The sequence below is a fragment of the Salvelinus alpinus genome, chromosome 16 (assembly GCF_045679555.1).
Source record: "Salvelinus alpinus chromosome 16, SLU_Salpinus.1, whole genome shotgun sequence".
Lineage (NCBI taxonomy): Eukaryota > Metazoa > Chordata > Actinopteri > Salmoniformes > Salmonidae > Salvelinus > Salvelinus alpinus.
This window is the reverse complement of record NC_092101.1, coordinates 32,073,811-32,091,576: the sequence shown is the minus strand read 5'-3', so window position 1 is coordinate 32,091,576 and position 17,766 is coordinate 32,073,811. Positions and strand designations below refer to the sequence as shown.

The 17,766-nt window shown below is 39.0% G+C and overlaps 1 protein-coding gene across 1 annotated transcript; it reads left to right on the top strand.

The window, feature by feature from the left end:
• The first annotated feature begins 7,181 nt into the window (after positions 1-7,181).
• LOC139541362 (barH-like 2 homeobox protein) lies at positions 7,182-11,255 on the top strand. The gene is made up of 3 exons (XM_071345937.1): positions 7,182-8,146; positions 9,254-9,479; positions 10,601-11,255. Exons 1-3 carry the CDS (start codon positions 7,588-7,590, stop codon positions 10,911-10,913), a joined length of 1,098 nt encoding a protein of 365 aa, XP_071202038.1. The 5' UTR covers positions 7,182-7,587; the 3' UTR covers positions 10,914-11,255.
• The last annotated feature ends 6,511 nt before the right edge of the window (positions 11,256-17,766 follow it).

The following is a 17,766-nucleotide window of genomic DNA, read 5'->3' as shown; positions in this document are numbered from 1 at the left end:
TGAGACGCAGAGTAGGTGAACAGATGATATCTGCATGCAGCGGTACGCTATTCCATCTGGTTTGTGCTTAGTGGGACTATCATTTGTTTTTCAACAGGACAATAACCCAAAACACATCTCAAAGCTGTGCACTGCATCAGATGACCTGACCTCCACAATCACCCGACCTCATTCCAAGTGAGATGGTTTGGGATGAGTTGGACCGCAGAGTGAAGGAAAAGCAGCCATCAAGTGCTCAGCAGATGTGGGAACTCCTTCAAGACTGTTGGAAAAGCATTCCTCATGAAGCTGGTTGAGAGAATGCCAAGAGTGTACAAAGCTGTCATCAAGGCAAAGGTTGGCTACTTTGAAGAATCTAAAATGAAAAATATATTCTGATTTGTTTAACACTTTTTTGGTAACTACATGATTCCATATGTGTTATTTTATAGTTTTGATGTCTTCACTATTATTCTACAATGTAGAAAATAGTAAAAATAAAGAAAAACCCTTGAATGAGTAGCTGTGTCTAAACTTTTGATTGGTACTGTAATTGGTCTCGGTAACATGTAGCCTATTCTTTGTTGTCGTTATAGGACATATATACGATTACCTATAGGACTACTTGGTGAGAGAATTCCATCATGTCTAAGCACTAGCATCCAGGTTGAATGTCTCAACTGGTTTTTAAAAAGCAGATTGTTGCTATTGGTGTCTGTCTATATTTAGTCTATATGACAGCAGTTGAGACACATTTCTGGTAAACTAGACAATCTTTCTGTCAAGCTCTAACGCCAATCTAGATAATAACCCACAGGGAACATTTTAAATTTGACTAAACCTGTGTTGTACAATATCAAGCTGCCATTTGGTGGCTTAGGTGAAAAAAATCACCTGCTTTGACGAAGTTTGCATGTGGCCCTCCAGCAATTCTTAATCTCCTCAACCCACACCACCTCCTCCTTGTCCTTCGCTCCTCCTCCTCTGTCATACTTGCCTCTCTCCTCTCGTTTGCGTTGTTTGATCCTATTGCTTGGACTTCAGGTAATAGGAAATGGCACTGACCCCTTCTGATCCCCACGATTACCTTTGTGAAGCGTGAACGTGCTATGGAATCACACATCAGGAGGCGTGCAGTAATTATTTTGCGATGCCATCAGCATGGATCAATCACGCGGGGAGGCCAGTAGTGGGATGGCGCTCGCAGCCATGGCCGGGGCCAGCCGAGGCCCTCTCTGACTGACAGCTTACGTAATTAAGTGATTGTATAGACCCCTCCGACTGTTCTAACAACCTTGTCAGGCGGCAGGCCCAGGCTGCTGTGGCTGTGGAAATGATGCAGGACAGAAAGGAGGGACGGAGGCTAAACTCACTCAAATCAATGTGCCCTCCACTGCTTGAGCGTCTCTGACCATTGCACATCTTGTACCTCAAGACTGGATGGATGAGGAAAACTAACCAAGAGATAAAGGGTAAGAACATGGCCCTCATGTATTTTGATGAGAGAGGACAGTGACGGTGTCCGAAAACAAAAAGTGTCAAGGCAAAACTGTTGGACACACCCACGCGCACACACAAGTAATCCACAAACACACACACTCAGGAGGCACACAGCTTTAACATTTTATTTTGGAATCAGATTTAAAATGTGCATGATGTCTGTTTCATACATGAGCCTAGGAACAGCACAGTATCTCTTCCCTGTTTTATAATCTCTGTTCCATGTGTGCCTTAGATTAATACTGGGCCGCTCTTCAAATTAAACTTGAATGCCATATGTTTTATTACACAGTACATTCAGGCAGAGAAAAGACTGGTAGGCCACAGCATGAAGAAACATATAATATTGGGATTTGGAAAGAACCCATTGTAAATGTCACATTGCACTGAAAGCTCAATACCTTTAATACCATAGCTCCTAAGATAGGATTTCATGTTGAATTTTGAGGCACATAACAATTTCATGTTAGCTTTTTCCAACCTGCTCAAATGGAGGATGTACAACATATTTTATAAAAAGACAGGTAATTTGTCTATAGTGTGGTTACCGTGATAATCTGCTCACTAATAATACTTGTATAAATTAGTAATTGGTGTGTGGATGTCTGCCAAGCCAAAAGCTAGCTCAGCTCACGGTCACACAATACCCACAGATCCACACTAGACAGTGTTCCTTCCAATCGGCTGTAAAGCCCACAAACAAGTTCATGTTTTAATGAGCATCAGGGGTCAAAAACATTAATGAGGGAAAAAAAGGCTGTAAAAGTCTTTAGAGATTTATTGACCGACCCTTGACCTTTCCCCTCCTGTTGGTAATTGGCCCATCTGAAAGTAATGTCTCTGACATCTAGTCAATGTCACAACAACACTAACCACACAACTGTCACATCATCCCCTGCTTCATGTCAAGATGATGTCATGAGTTGGAACTGAGAGATTGTTTTAAAAAGTAAACACTCATTAAATAATCAAGTTGTGCTGGAAATGTAATCTATTTCAACTGTCATCAAGTAGTAGTAGAGTGCCACTTACTTTATGCCACTTAACTATTACAAGTATTATTAATCACTTCTAACACTAATAATTAACCCTACACTACTTCTAACTACTTCTAATTACTGTAAGAATACAGTAGCACTCACTGGTGGTAGCAATTAAGTTGTTATTTTCCATAATACTATCACACCCACACCCAAACATGTATCATCATCAAGCTATTAGGTCTCTTGTAAATCTAATCGACAGATGTATCTTTGAGGTCTCAATCTGTCCACTGTCAGTTGCTTTATGATTATAGTATTGTGTCCAAGGGACACACTTGTGTTACATATTATCCTGTTAAGAGTGTGTTGTGGCTACTCCAGCTACTTCTTCAAGTTTGTAGAGCTATTTGAATATAATGTTAGTACTTGTGTATATATTTTTCTAGAACTTTTAAAATGCATATCTTATCACAATATCCATGTTTATTTAAAAACATTATTTTCACAGTCTCTTTACACTCCCAATAAAAATGTAAGAGGACATATACATTAACTTATGTGTGTGCTGCTGAAAATCAAAACACTATAGGAAATCCTTTAACCTGGCAACAGAAAATGGGTGTTAAACTTGAATCAGTATAAAATGTCACTCTGTTCATGGACTAACTGAAAGATTGTAAGACAGGGTTGATCCATTTCACTTTTCATTTTGGGAGACTACAATTAAATTAAATGTATGTCTTAACCTAATTAATTGATACAGTCCCATAGGTATCATTCACTAGTTGAGTTTCAGTTTAAAAAAATATGTGGGCTAGAGGTGGAAGAGTCAATTTGGTGAGTAGTCCTATTTGATATCTAAATGTTGAGCTAATTTCTGCTGGAGGGATTGAAGCTGTTTATTAAAAACAATCTGTTTTACTTTTCTAATTCAGTGGCCTATACTTTAACATAATGCAGATGGTTAAAGGCATCATTTGTAATTTGTCCCTGCATATAAAGTGTGATATTCGTGACTGGACATTGATCAACTGGAAGTGAGTTAATAGAAAATATAGGCTACATAATGTATCATCATACACACACCTAATGTATACCGTCATGTGAATTGTTAAAGGTACAATATGCCATTTCAACAGTCTGACCCTGCCACTTTATTGGGGAAAGGGAAGGGAAAGGGGGATACCTAGGCCATTGTACAACTGAATGCCTTCAACTGAAATGTGTCTTCCGCATTTAACCCAACCCCTCTGAATCAGAGAGGTGCGGGGGCTGCCTTTGGTAAAGGCTACTGAGGGGGCTGGAGAAACGTAAGCCCTCTAAACAAATTATAACAAAACATCGTGGGCTAAGATAATACAGTTATATGAAGGTTGTACTCAAAGTACACCTTTTCCTAAAATCTAAGGGTAATGTGGCTATAATTTAAATGACAATTGGACAGGAGGAAATCTTACATTGTCAACACACACACACATTTTTGTAGATCGTTTGTTTGAGTTTGAAGCAATATTCACAACATAGCTAGTCTACTGTAGATGTAAAACGTATTCCTATTACCGACATTATGAAAGTATGCAATCAAAATGTTTGCTTTAGTTAGTTGGCCTGGCTTTGGTTGGCCTTATGTGCCTGCATTGATTGACCGCCTAATGTGTCTTGCCTCTGTATAAAGATTACAACTGGCCAAAGCAAAGGTCGACCGATCGGCAGTGGACTGGAGTGACAGCTTCGACGCAGAGCAGCGAGATAATCAATACGGTGCAAACTACTATTTCACTGTCCGATCATCGACCATCAGTCGCGGCTAATAAGATGATACCTTAACTGGTAGTATTCAATTTGTTCCTGCTGCGCCCTTAAACCTAATAAAGCGATTGATTGTTGCTCAAAGAGCCGTTTCAATTAGTTGGCTGTTAATGAACATGCAATGTCCACTTTAACAGACTGACTGGCATGCTTCACGATCGCTTTGATCGTCTGTAGTGATTTGTACTTTAGAGAAAGGTAAATAGAAAAATGAATTGCGTATAGATTGTTCCCTCTCCCACATTGTGGTGGACTTAGACATTGTAAACACGCGAACTATGTGTTCTGGGCACATCATTCCTATTCTAATCTTGTGTTTTACATAATGTTATCTATTTTGGACTTACCTATAAACTGAAATCAAGGTAACTTAAACCTGAGTTAGGCTAATAATAATGTTCTTGTTTATTTTCTCACCTGTAGCCTAAATGTACGCTAGATAGATAGACCTGTGTCCATCATTCTTCATAAAAGTTTGTACAGGCCTACCACGGTTTAAAACAATTCGATATTGTTATTAAAATCGATTAATCACAACAGAAGTTTAGTTAATGATGACATTTTATTCACAATTTTATCAACTTGAAATTCACCTGACATATAGCTATATTGTGCATAATAATCTAGTAGGATATCTTTGTCGCCTCCTTGTGTGGAGAATTCGTCTGATCAAGCCTGAGCTGTCTGTGGTGCACCAGAGGAGCGCATTCCAAAAGAGCCCCTCTCAAGGAATCACTTTTGATATTCTATTTAATCAAAATTGGTGTAAATATTACATTTTACTTTCCACATCTTTCCATTTTATTTGATACATCTCGTAAATTTGTCATTGTAAATTATTGTTAATTTCACCTATGCAACATGTCAATTATTTTAATGGTGTCTTGGAAAAATATATGCAACATCTATAAAAGGTATATAACATATAGGTTGTAATTATAGGCTATTCAACCACAGATCATCATTGCATGGCTATGTTTATATGAATGAATAGCCAGCAACAAAATATCATATACTGAATAGAGCAATAGAAAATATGTAGCCTATATGGGACTTGGAATGGATAGAAATAGCTACAAATATTGAAAATGTTAATCAGAGCTTAGTTTCCAAAGATGTCCATTTTGTCGATATCCTGTCTGTGTCGGTGTACAACGTTAGCTGATTTCCATCGAACACCGTCTTTGTCATTATCGATAATATTCATAAGCCGAGCAATTCATCAATTCCCTCAAAGTTTAAGCCGTTTCAGGATGAAATTAATAAATGTATGATATTAATTGGCCTAATTAATTAAGACATTCATTGATTTTAAGCAATCATTAATATTTGTAACAGTGTACTTTTTACAACTTAAGTGCAATACGTGCTCGATGGTTTTTAAATTAGACCTATGAACTCTCACAATAAATCACCTTCTAGCTTCGAATGAAATAACAAAATTATAATCATACGTTGGTTTAAAATGTCTTTACCCAAATAATCATAATAAAATACAATTAACAAATAACACAGAGTAAAATCAATGATAATTCAATGTTCTCAGTATAATTTAATTTCAAGTCAGACAACAGATATCAAAGGACTACCAACCTAGTATGACTAGTCCCACGCCAGTGTGTCAGTGGAAATCTCATCGTGATCCGTTGCAGAATAGTGTTTCTAACAGGTCTGGTACCGCCGCCGCCAGCTCGGGAAAACACCATCACCATCATCACACTACAAACCTGCTGTAGTGAGAAAGAGAAAGGGAGAGTGAGGAGAGAGAATCTGCAGGAAAAAAATGCCAATGTTGATATCTCCTCCTCAGACCCAGGTGTAGCGTGTGTCGCACAATCAGGAAAAAAACCAAAAACAAGAATTTCAGGTATCTTTTAGAGCACCAATAAACCGCGTAGAATAGACTAGAAATGTATAGAGCCTGTACCCACAGCATGCCATTCTGTCAAAGAAAACTAATTCAAGAAAGGAATATAACGTTACCATCTGTCCTTCAATTCCACATCAGAAAGTAGTAAAATTATAATACTTTTGATCCTTCATTAGTGCCTCATAATTACTGTACTAATTAGAGTGGAGAGCTGTGTGCTGTCACGACAGTTACCACTCCTCCCATTTAACAAGACATGTAACGCTAAATCTCATCACACCTGTCTCGGTTCACATCCCTGCAATGTATTACCACTGGTACAACCCATACATGATAGGCTAGACATGGTTTAGGATTATAGAAAACCTAGCAATGCAATACACAATTGATAAAATATGATTAAACTTCATAAGGAAAATAGGCTAAACCAAAATGTAGTTTGGCAAATGCACAATATTCACCCCACAATTTCCCTAAACTACGCAACTCTATTAAAAAAGCCTGACACAAAAAAATACAACCATAGATGATTCTATGTAACGGAGATAAACCATTGACATATTAGAAACGTCATGCATGTTACAATTTAGCAGAAAGATATTGTAATAATATTTCGAAAGGGTTGAAGCCATTCTTGCAGTTAGAAAGTGTAAGATAAAAGCAAATCAACACGTGCATAAAACAAAGACTGTATAAAAACAGACTGACGCAAGTGAATTTCCAGTGCTGCGTTTTAGTTTCTTCCTATTTAACACTCCTTTAAAACACAACAATTTAGTTTTTTTTTCTTCCTGCTTACACGATGAAGGCTTATGTCAAGGCATAGTCCTATAGGCTACGCATGGCTCAAACGAGCATCAAGAATTCCATGGCTGGCTCGAGATTGTCAAGATGAAGAAACAACTCCCTGATTGGTGAGGTGCGGGGCCCGTCACGCTGTAACCAATGACAGGAGAGGAAGAGAGAAACCCGGAGAGTGTTATGATAAGAAGAAAATATTAATTCCCCTCGCCGTGGCCCGTGACGTCAGTATAGGAAGTCAATGTAGAGCAACACTAGAACGATTACAAGCAAAGGGGAGCGTGATGTCCAGGAGTTATCCCTCCGAATCTCCACACCTCAACTTAGAGAGAAAGTTCAATAGCCATAACAAAAGGACGTGGACTACACAGACAGACCCACTGCTCATTTACAATCGAATGTAACAACATCTTCTTGGACCGTATTTTTTTCTTACCGTTTTATAGAAATATAAAACGTGGATTTCGGTTTTGTTTATTTCCCCGACCATTTCAACTCTTAAATTCGTTTGACTTTTAGGTGTACATGTGCCTCGGTTTGTGATCTATTATAATTTTCATCGGTTTTGAATAAAATGGAGCATATAACCGGCCTCCTAATGTTGTCATGAAGACTTAAATCACCATCTCTTTTGCTTTTCTTACTATGGAATCCTCCAGCGGCTCTAACTTTGGAATAGACACTATTTTATCCAACCCTACTAATTCTGTTAACCCTGCGCTAATGAACGGAGATTTCCGCCTCGGTGACAGCAGGACAGCGGATTTCAGTCGGAGCCAGGTCACCCCGTCCCCGTCATGTTCGGACATAGATACGGTGGGAACGGCCCCCTCTTCCCCAATCTCCGTCACCATGGAGCACGCCGAGCCGCATCTGCTCCAAGACAGCTTACCGCACCACCACCATCACCACCACCACCTGCAGCCAGGGAGTTTGCAGCTATCGCCCCAGCCACAGCAGCTAGGGGCCGGGGCCGGCTGTGCCCCCAGGACTGCCACCTCTTCGTTTTTAATCAAAGACATTTTAGGCGACAGTAAACCTCTAGCAGCGTGCGCACCTTACAGCACCAGCGTACCGTCACCCCATCACATCCCCAAACCAGAGAGTGCCAGGGACAGTGGGGACGGCTTCAGGGCCAAGTTGGAACAAGATGAAAACAGGAGCAAATTGGACAAAAGAGAGGATATGGAAATGAAATGCAACGGTAAGTGAATATTTAGGATACATTTATATGGAAAAGTGTTTTTATGGTATAGTTATTGAATGGAGTAAATTAGGTTTTAGTGTACACAAAAAATCTATTGTACAGTATAACTGCCTTGAATGTAGACCACGTTGAAAACTAATTCCAGAAAGGAATATAACGCTATCATCTGTCCTACAATTCCACATCAGAAAGGAGTATAATTAAATTACTTTTGAATTTTCTGTCCATAAAAAAGTTGATAGCAGCCTATAAAATACTTTTCTGGTAGATAACCATCAAATTGAATAGGCCAACTGCGCAAATAATAGTCTAACAACAATAATGACAACAATAAGAATAAGACTACGGACATCTTAAATTCAAATTAACAGTGCAGGCTAGTTGGTTATATGTTGGTAGTAGCCTACAGTTATTTGTAAACTAATACATATCTATTGTACAGTATAACTAACTTGAATGTAGATAATGTTGGGTATTTATTTGACATTTTTACGACATTTATCAAAGGCTGTCTTATTAGACAATGATATTTAAGAGTTGATTTTCATTTGCCCTTTTTTATTTAGCATAACAGAACCAAAAACAGATGTAAGGCTGGCTAGATATGTTCCCCGTGCGCAAAACTCCCTAGTGGGTCAATTAGAGAGATTATTGTTCATCCTAGAGGGGGATCACAAGCGGGGCAGAAACTGCTACAAATATAGATGGATTGACACATCGATTTCCCAGTTTTACTGCTAAAAACTTAAGTTGACAAATACAGTCCGAATTTCTTATAGGCTGTTGATTTTCCCCCTAGCTGTCTGACAGGTGCAGTCAGTGACTGCAGTGCTTCAGTTTCAACTGGACTGCTCATCTTTATGAAATAATAGGCTATTGTGAGAGGTTCAAAGTTTAAAGCCAATTGTTTAATTCGATTGGTTTATATTTTTCCTTGTTAGAATACGTAGGCCTATTTGACCTTATTTTGACTCAGGACTAATAGACAATGTATTTGTTGCTAATTTATTTTTCATTGAGCCATTGAACCATTAAGGCTTTAATTATTTAAAAACTTTTATGATTGTCCACTAATGAATATGTTCTATAATTTTTCCCATTCAGGAACAAAAGAAGAGAATGAACGGGAAATTTCAAGTAGCAGAGATAGTCCTCAATCACGGTCAAAAAAACCTCGCAAAGCACGGACGGCCTTTTCAGACCACCAACTCAACCAGTTAGAGCGAAGCTTCGAGCGCCAAAAATACCTCAGCGTGCAGGACCGCATGGACCTCGCGGCAGCACTCAACCTGACCGACACACAAGTAAAAACCTGGTACCAAAACCGACGGTATGTCACACCTATTTCAAAGAATCATTATCTTCATCATTTTATTTTTATTTTATTTTATTTGTGTAATTTCTATTATTATTAGGCTATTATTATTAGCCAATTTTTTGTTGGGCCTATTTGATGTTTTATTTTGGTGGTGACGTTTGTATTATTATTTACATTAATATAATACTATTATAACATTGTAATAACGGTAGTAGGCCTATGCAATTTCAGACCATAATAACACGATTTAAGGTGGATGCATGTGTTGTTTAGTTAATTTCGTTCCTAATTAATAGTGCAGTTTAGTGTATTTTTTATATTTCAAGTGTACTGCCTTTTCATGCAGACCCATAACGTGCATGGATTTAAGTTAATTAGGCCTACTGAACAGACATAATAGAATAGAATAACTTAAGAACAGATCAAGGGGAATAATTAAACAGGCCTAATGAAAATGGTTGTCATGGAACAGACAAGGATATTTATTTACAAGATGAACCCACACCGTTTTATTCCATGGTATTGGTTATTGAAATACACGTCACTCTGGGACTATTAAAGTCTGTCTGAACAACACATGATGTTGGCAATGCACAATTTGCCTCTCTGGCGTCATTGTTAAGATTTCCCCAATATGTCAGCCAAGATTAGTGTTAGCAGCGCCCACCTAGTAATACAAAGACACAACCCAATATAATGACGAAATATGTTATGACTGCAATCATTTTTTCGATCCTGCAGTTATCTTTCTCGTTGAAAGTAGCAGCCTATAGTACAACAACACATACGTTTTTATGAATGATTTGGGTATAAAATAACATCTTCAAGTAAATCTGCCAATGTTCACAGCATACTTGGTTAGTTTATACAGAGGCCTAACGAGAAGGATCAATGAGCGAGTAATGACCTGAAATGAATCTATGATCTTATCAACCAAATATAGGCATTGCACTGTACACTTGAAATACATTTTCTGGATGTAGCTACAGGTCCTTTGCCTGGGCTAATTAAAGGCATAACCACCGATTCATGCTGCAAATAATTAGGCCTCACCAATTAAGGGCCCGTTTGGGGAATTCTCGGAGCCTGAACCGGTTTAATAATTGATTTGTTGTATTTTGATCTGATTTCAGGACGAAGTGGAAAAGACAGACAGCGGTCGGATTAGAGCTACTGGCTGAAGCCGGAAATTATTCCGCCTTACAAAGAATGTTCCCGTCGCCCTATTTCTACCACCCGAGCTTGTTGGGTACCATGGACAGCACGACAGCAGCCGCCGCAGCCGCAGCAATGTACAGTAGTATGTACCGGACTCCGCAGCAACCACATCCCGGTCTCCAGAGACCCCTTGTCCCGAGAGTACTCATCCATGGCCTTGGGCCGGGGGGGCAACCGGCATTGAACCCGCTGGGTAACCCCATGCCCGGCACGCAGCATCAGCGGTAGAAACAAGAACAAGACGATTCCTATCAGAAAAACTGTTTTAACCACATTTGATGTGAGTAACTGCGCTGAACGATGAACAATACATTTGATAAGGACAATATATGAAAGGCAATTTTACAGAAGGAGAAGGAGGTAATATTTAATGACTGAGAGACAGTTCTGACGTAACCACGAACTGTCTGCAGCATCGAGTCGAGGCCATGAAAGAAAAAGGACTGTTCATATGTATGATTGTTTGTTTGTTTGTTTTTTGTACAAATTCACGTATACTAGCAAATAAACTTATAAAGTTTATTAGATGGAGAAAAGGGTTGAATAAAGACGGAATGATACTAAAATGAATATTCTTGGATACTTCTATTGGGTCAGACGTCCGGGGCTGCCAGTCTGAACTTGGAACTGCATTGCCATCCAAACATTCAAAACCCCATGTGGCATTAAAATGTCTGCAGGCTAAAAGCGTATGGTGTTAAAATGAGATAGGCCTACAAAGACAAATAATATGTTTATATTTTGATAACGTGCAGTCAATTAGGTTACCAAGGAGCCAAAACGATAACTCCAAAAATTACCTCTGTAGCCCAAATGATAACGATAAAATTCGTTGTTATTTTACATAATGAACATACATCAACTTTTCGTTTTTTCGTTTTTTATCTGAAGCTTAATCTTCATCTCGAATCTCTGGATTTAAAGTGTTTCCATTCATTTCCTAACCATATATTTCCTATAGATTTAAAGTCACCTACAGATTCAAAGTTATGAGTACATTTTTATTTAATCGAACATGAGGCTATATGGGACTTTCTTTAGGCTACTTTTCAGTTTATCTTGTGACCGCATTCATTTCGCGAGAACTGTACCCTTGTGGCCTAAATGCAAATGCAGCAGGCAGCTATCTCTCCCTCTCTCTATGATGGTGAGAATTAATGGTTTGATTAGCTGTGATGCTGGGTTGCTGCGGTGGGAACCGGGAAGGTGGTCCTCGCGCAGCAGCTGTTCTATGGGAGCACAACGCTCGAGACAAGCGCTCCGGACAGACAGCAAGCGGGAGGGTTCTCAGCGTGAGCGAGCAAAAAGTCCACCAACACTAAAACCATACTTTTTTTTTTAACAACACATCGATGCACATTATCCGTTGTTCAAGGTCCTTATTTTGGACACCGTTATCCGTTGGCTTTACAGTGAAAACAGAACATTTTAATACATTTTCTTGAAGAAAAAAATGAACGTTTAGCCTACCTGAACCAGATGCAGATGTATGATCATGCCTAGTAAGCGAACCCATTTGACTTATAAGAACCAGGAAGGGCAGTGATTTATGAGATGTAAACAAATATTAGAGCTACTGCGCAAAATATCAGATCCTAACCTTTTTCCTTAGTATATTGCAGTGGGTTATATCAGGGTCACACAGAGTGTTTCTTGGTAGTCTAAAACACATCTACTTGAAACAAAAGTATACACCTCACACACACGGTTATGGGCTTACAAAAACGATGATACCTGAACCATGTCAGATATAGAGCTGAAACGTATTCCATTTTTAGTTTGCTTCCCAATATTATACTTTATATACATCACAGAAGACTGAAATATAGCACAACTGTTTGACATAGAAACACCAGATGTTGTTGTTGAAATAATGTTTATTAATAACGAAATTATGAAAAATATTAATAACATTCCACCCATGAGGCTACTAGGTCATTTGGCTGCAGGAAAGGGCTACAAAATAATTCATTTGGCCTCAGCCTTTTGCACCTGTCTTGGGTCTTGGATACTCTTATGATTCTCTATCTAGGACAGCGTGTATGTTGCTATCTGTGACAGAGCTAAACCAATGCCACGCGGGACTATAATTAAATGAACATTAGAATAGTTTCTTTTTTAAGTATATTCACGTCCTCTGGAGAATAGTGGCGAGGGGGCGCTTTCATGTGAATTGACTCTCGGATGGAAGCGCCTCGGGGCACGTTTGTTTGCGCTTCCCTAATTGGTGAATCGTTTGCTGATTTCTGTGTTATTAAATTCCTGTTCAAGCCAAGTTGACCTCTGCTGGTCTCAACAGTGACAAGGGAACGCTATAGGCTGCTTTACGTAGGCTATAGCCCTATCGCAGTTTCTTCTCAGTTTATCAATGAAAGAAGATTATAACCTGGCCTGTTGTCTTTATGATCAGGCTATGACTATCCAGATAAAACTTAAACGGCAAAACAAAAGATAGCTCTTCAAAGCAACGATGAAAAAAATTACGAAAAGCAATAGGCTATACATCGAAGGGCACTTAAATATAGGGATCATGTGTCCCATAAACAAATATTTTTTGTCATATTTCCTGCAGCGTTATTTGCTAAATCATGAATTGGTATTCTCAACAGAGACTGGAAGAGCCGGCGATTGGTGAAGTTCATCACAAGAAACATCAAACGTTCTTCCCATTCGAGGATAGAAAAACGGCATAGTTCAGTCGTCCACCATTAGATTTCGTAATTAAAAGCTAACATACAGATAAAACAATGTATGCTCCCCCAGGTGAGGGACTAAGGAGGTATTCGCACAGCCACCGCATGGCAAATAATTTATTAAGGGGTTGGATTGAATAGCATGCTGAAGAGCAGTGATTTTTATTGGTGCACATCCTCATTATTACTATTGCAACATTTGGATGAGTTAGGCTAGTATTAGGGTTTACATTTCCTTTTTCGTATACTTTATTTGGAAATAGCGAGAAATAGAACATGTGTTAGGAACACATATATTGCATCAAATTATGCGAAGTACAAAATCATTGTTTTAAAAAAACTTTAGGACTGATTGGTAATTGTCATTGTACCTTGCCTACGTGTGCTCTGCTGTTTCAGCTATATGCACATCAACAGTATTGCAAACAGCACCCACGTCCAATGTAGCACAATAATCAATTTAATAACATTTTATTGTGTGCATGGATTCTAAACATTATTCTAAACATTATTTATTTATTGCTCTGTGCAAAGAATGGGAGTGCCATTCTAATTCCGTAATAATAAGCCTTTCAACCCTATCTGAATTAATAGGCTGTTTCCCCTCATAGTCTATAGTCAGCCATTGCCCCCTTTTTCTCATGTCGAGTCATGCAATTGAGATTATCCTAACATTGACAAAATATTCATAATTTACAACAAATAGCAAGACATCATAGTCAACCACTTATGCTGGCCTAACTAAAATATAAATCAATGTTGATTAAAATGCTTCCTTTTTCGCATTATTATTAAATTGACCTACACATGTTCACAAGAACTTGAGTATAACATCCCTAGTGGCCATGCAGACAAAATACAAAGTTTGCAGAAAGAAATTAACCTGCCGAAGTTCCCCGTGTCGTCAAGAAAAAAAGTTTCAAAGATCAATCTGTACACTCAACATTTGTTTGACTCAAGTAATTTTGCTCTGTTGAAACATTCAATTTTATTATTAATCTAAATGCATTGCACCCGAGGCCGAACACCCATATGAAATCAGCTGCACAGGGGCATTATAAACCAAACAGAACGGCATTGCATATTAATACCAATTATGATATCCACATACATAATTTGAGTATTAGCTGATTCATAACCTATAGTTGTGGTAATTTCGTTCATGTAGCTTTTGATAAAGGTAGCCTGGACAATTTTCTTGAGAACGTATTGTTGAGAAGGCCAAGCGGTTGGTTTGTTGGTTGGAGAGGGCCAAGGCAACGGGTGTTAAAAAATTAAACGAAGATGTTCAGGCCTTTCATTGCCATGAAACACACTGACCAGAACAGAACAGACGGGTTACAGAAGGCTGGTTTGTTCTCGTTGCCTCCAGGAACCAACAGCGTAGGCCCTCTTTAATCGCTGCTGCTTTTTCCAACTGATGTAATGGCGGGAATATTTTAGTCATTATCCTAATGAGGTAACACTTACGCTCTCTTCGGCCCTCTCATTACCACGCCACTTGCGTCACTCTCTTAACACGAATATCACCAGATCGTTTTTATCCCAAATAATACAAACACTTCTCCAATAATTAGGCGCCCGAGACGAGCGAGGTGACTTAGTTGGATCTTAGATGGTGGTGTGGTTGGCGTTTGGCTATTTACGCGCACAGTTCAACAAACAGACTAGGAATGGATTGTGTGGTGATTTTTTAAAACTTTTTGTGTCCTCCCTCAATTATCGTTGGTTGGATCCTTAATCTTGCCCGGTGGTGATGACTGGGTGTCAAAGTGATGAATGTAAGATGATGGGTTGTCAACATGTGCGTTTTCAAAGCTGGTGGATTTGGGAAAATAGTAATAACAAGGTTAGAATCAGGCGAAGTGTGAATTTGGATTTATGCAAAGAGGCTGTTATTGTTGGCAGTCGCTGTGATGTAGGACCAGGGCCAGCTCTAGCCTTTTGGGGTCCCTAAGCTAGATTTTGTTGGGCCCCCCCTCCTGGCAAAACATTTTAGTGGCCCCCCTTTTGACAGTGGATAAAACATTTACGTTTTTAAGTTTATTTCCTGCAGTTCTACACATTTTGCCATGCTGCGTAGAGAAAAAAAATCAGTTTTAAGGAACGTTTTCTGCAATTCTACACATTTTGCCATGGGGCAGAGAGAAAAAAATGTGCAGTTTACAGCAAATCTTCTACAATTCTACCATTATTGTCATGGGGTGGAGATATGTTTTTTTGTCGTTTTAAAGCAAATTTCCTGCAATTCTACACATTTTGAAATTATTTATGCTATGTTAATATGATATCTGAGTGAGAATGACTAACAAAATCAATGGGGGTCCCCTGGAGGTTATGGTCCCTGGGCATATTCCCTGCAGGTCTGGTTCGTATTCGGCCATGATTACTACAAGTTTAGATAGTTGGCTAGACTAACTACCAACCTAATAAAAAAAAAAGCTTACATGGCTAATTTAGTGACATGACAAGAGAAAAACTCCTAATGCACAACCAAATGTCAAAATTGCACCCGGTGTATTCTACTATTGTTACTTTCGACAGTAAATTGAGATCCCGACTGAGTCCCTCCCCCAAAAATTAAAATAAAAACAATAATTGGGTCTTGGGCCCCCTGGCGGCCGGGCCCCTAAGCGAAAGCTTATGTCGCTTTTGCCTGGAACCGGCCCTGTGTAGGACCTGTTGCATACACTCAAAACATATAGGCCTACTGCTGTAGTTGTGACATTAACCAATATTGTCCTAGTGAATAATGCAAATATTCCGATTTGTGTTTAGGGTACGTAGCCAATATAATCATAAGTGGCAAGAATCTGCACATTGTAGGTTATGTCATTTGAAATATTATTTAGGCTGGGGAGCGATTATTTAGGCTACTGTTCAACAGGTGCAGTTGGACACACACCAGACATACAGTACATCTTAAACTTTTGTGTTCCTTTACCATTGTTCATCTATGATATTACCAATATTGATATTTTCAGAAACTCCAACATTGTCGAATTGTGTCCGACTGATAAGTATTTTTTTAAATAATACATCTCCAAATGTTTTTTCTATGGACTACTTTACAATGTAACCTTAGTCAGAAATGAATAAAAGATTGATTAGGAGCAGCTGTATATCTATACCTGAGCTTTCCCTGTCAGCTTCGTTCAATTAGGCCTGACTTTGATTGTGCTGCGGCTAATACAAATTGACAAGCAGGTGTGTTAAGTGTAACATAATAAGGTGCGTTTCAGTCTATTAGTGTGCTATTAGATTTACACCTCCATCAAGCAGTCCTTCCATCAGAAACTGATTGGTTGGAAATATAATAGGCTGAGATGGAGTTGAAGCCTGCTTGTAATATGACCTTCTGCTGAAAATGTACAGTTTGTCACATTGAGTCAAGTAGATTTTTAAGTAGACTACAATACAGTCAATTGTAATTCGTATTTAAATGGGTCCATAACATAATTACATGGTAATTACATGGCCTCATCATTTCAGCACATCTCTTGCTCTCTTTCTTTCTTTCTTTCTTTCTTTCTTTCTTTCTTTCTTTCTTTCTTTCTTTCTTTCTTTCTTTCTTTCTTTCTTTCTTTCTTTCTTTCTTTCTTTCTTTCTTTCTTTCTTTCTCTCTTTCTCTCTCTCTTTCTCTCTCTCTCTCTCGCTCTCTCTCTCTCTCTCGCTCTCTCTCGCTCTCTCGCGGTCTCTCGCTCATGACAGCTGATGGTGGTGAATCTCCGCTACCTTTCATGTTTTCAAACCCAACCATGCTGTCACATGCGACCGGATGAAGGGGGAAGAGACGAAGAGAAAAAAGTCTGTCAGCAGTGATGTCAAAAGCTTCAATTTTCTCCGGAGCAATTAAGGGTTTCATCACAGCGGAGTGATGTCAGGATTCATTACAGCTCAACAACAGCTAATTGGTTCAAGGTTAAAGAAACGGATCTGACAGCATTATATTTTAAGTGACAGACTCAGTTTCTGGTGCTGGCATTTCACAGAGCACGGCACTGACATTAAAAAAGAGAGGGAGGGTGGGATGGAGGGAGGAGGAGGGGGTTGAGAAGCAATTGAAATTACTGCACATTAGGAGTGTGATCGGTTAGAACTAACATACTGTATCTACGTAGCTCTCAAAGGGAAACTGCACAGGGACTGGTGGCTGGGTCCTCTAACTGGAGAAATTACTAATACTGTAGCAATGAATCATGCACCACTTTCATGGCCTAGTAGCCTAGTACAACTACAAGCTAGATTTACATTGGATGGACGCAGGACGACTAACTACCATCTCACATGTGAATTAGAATCCAGAGCAGTTTGACTGTGTGTCTGGTGTCTTTCTATCCTATTCGCCAAGAGATTCTTGTCACTCGACCTGCTATCACTGTTGGCCA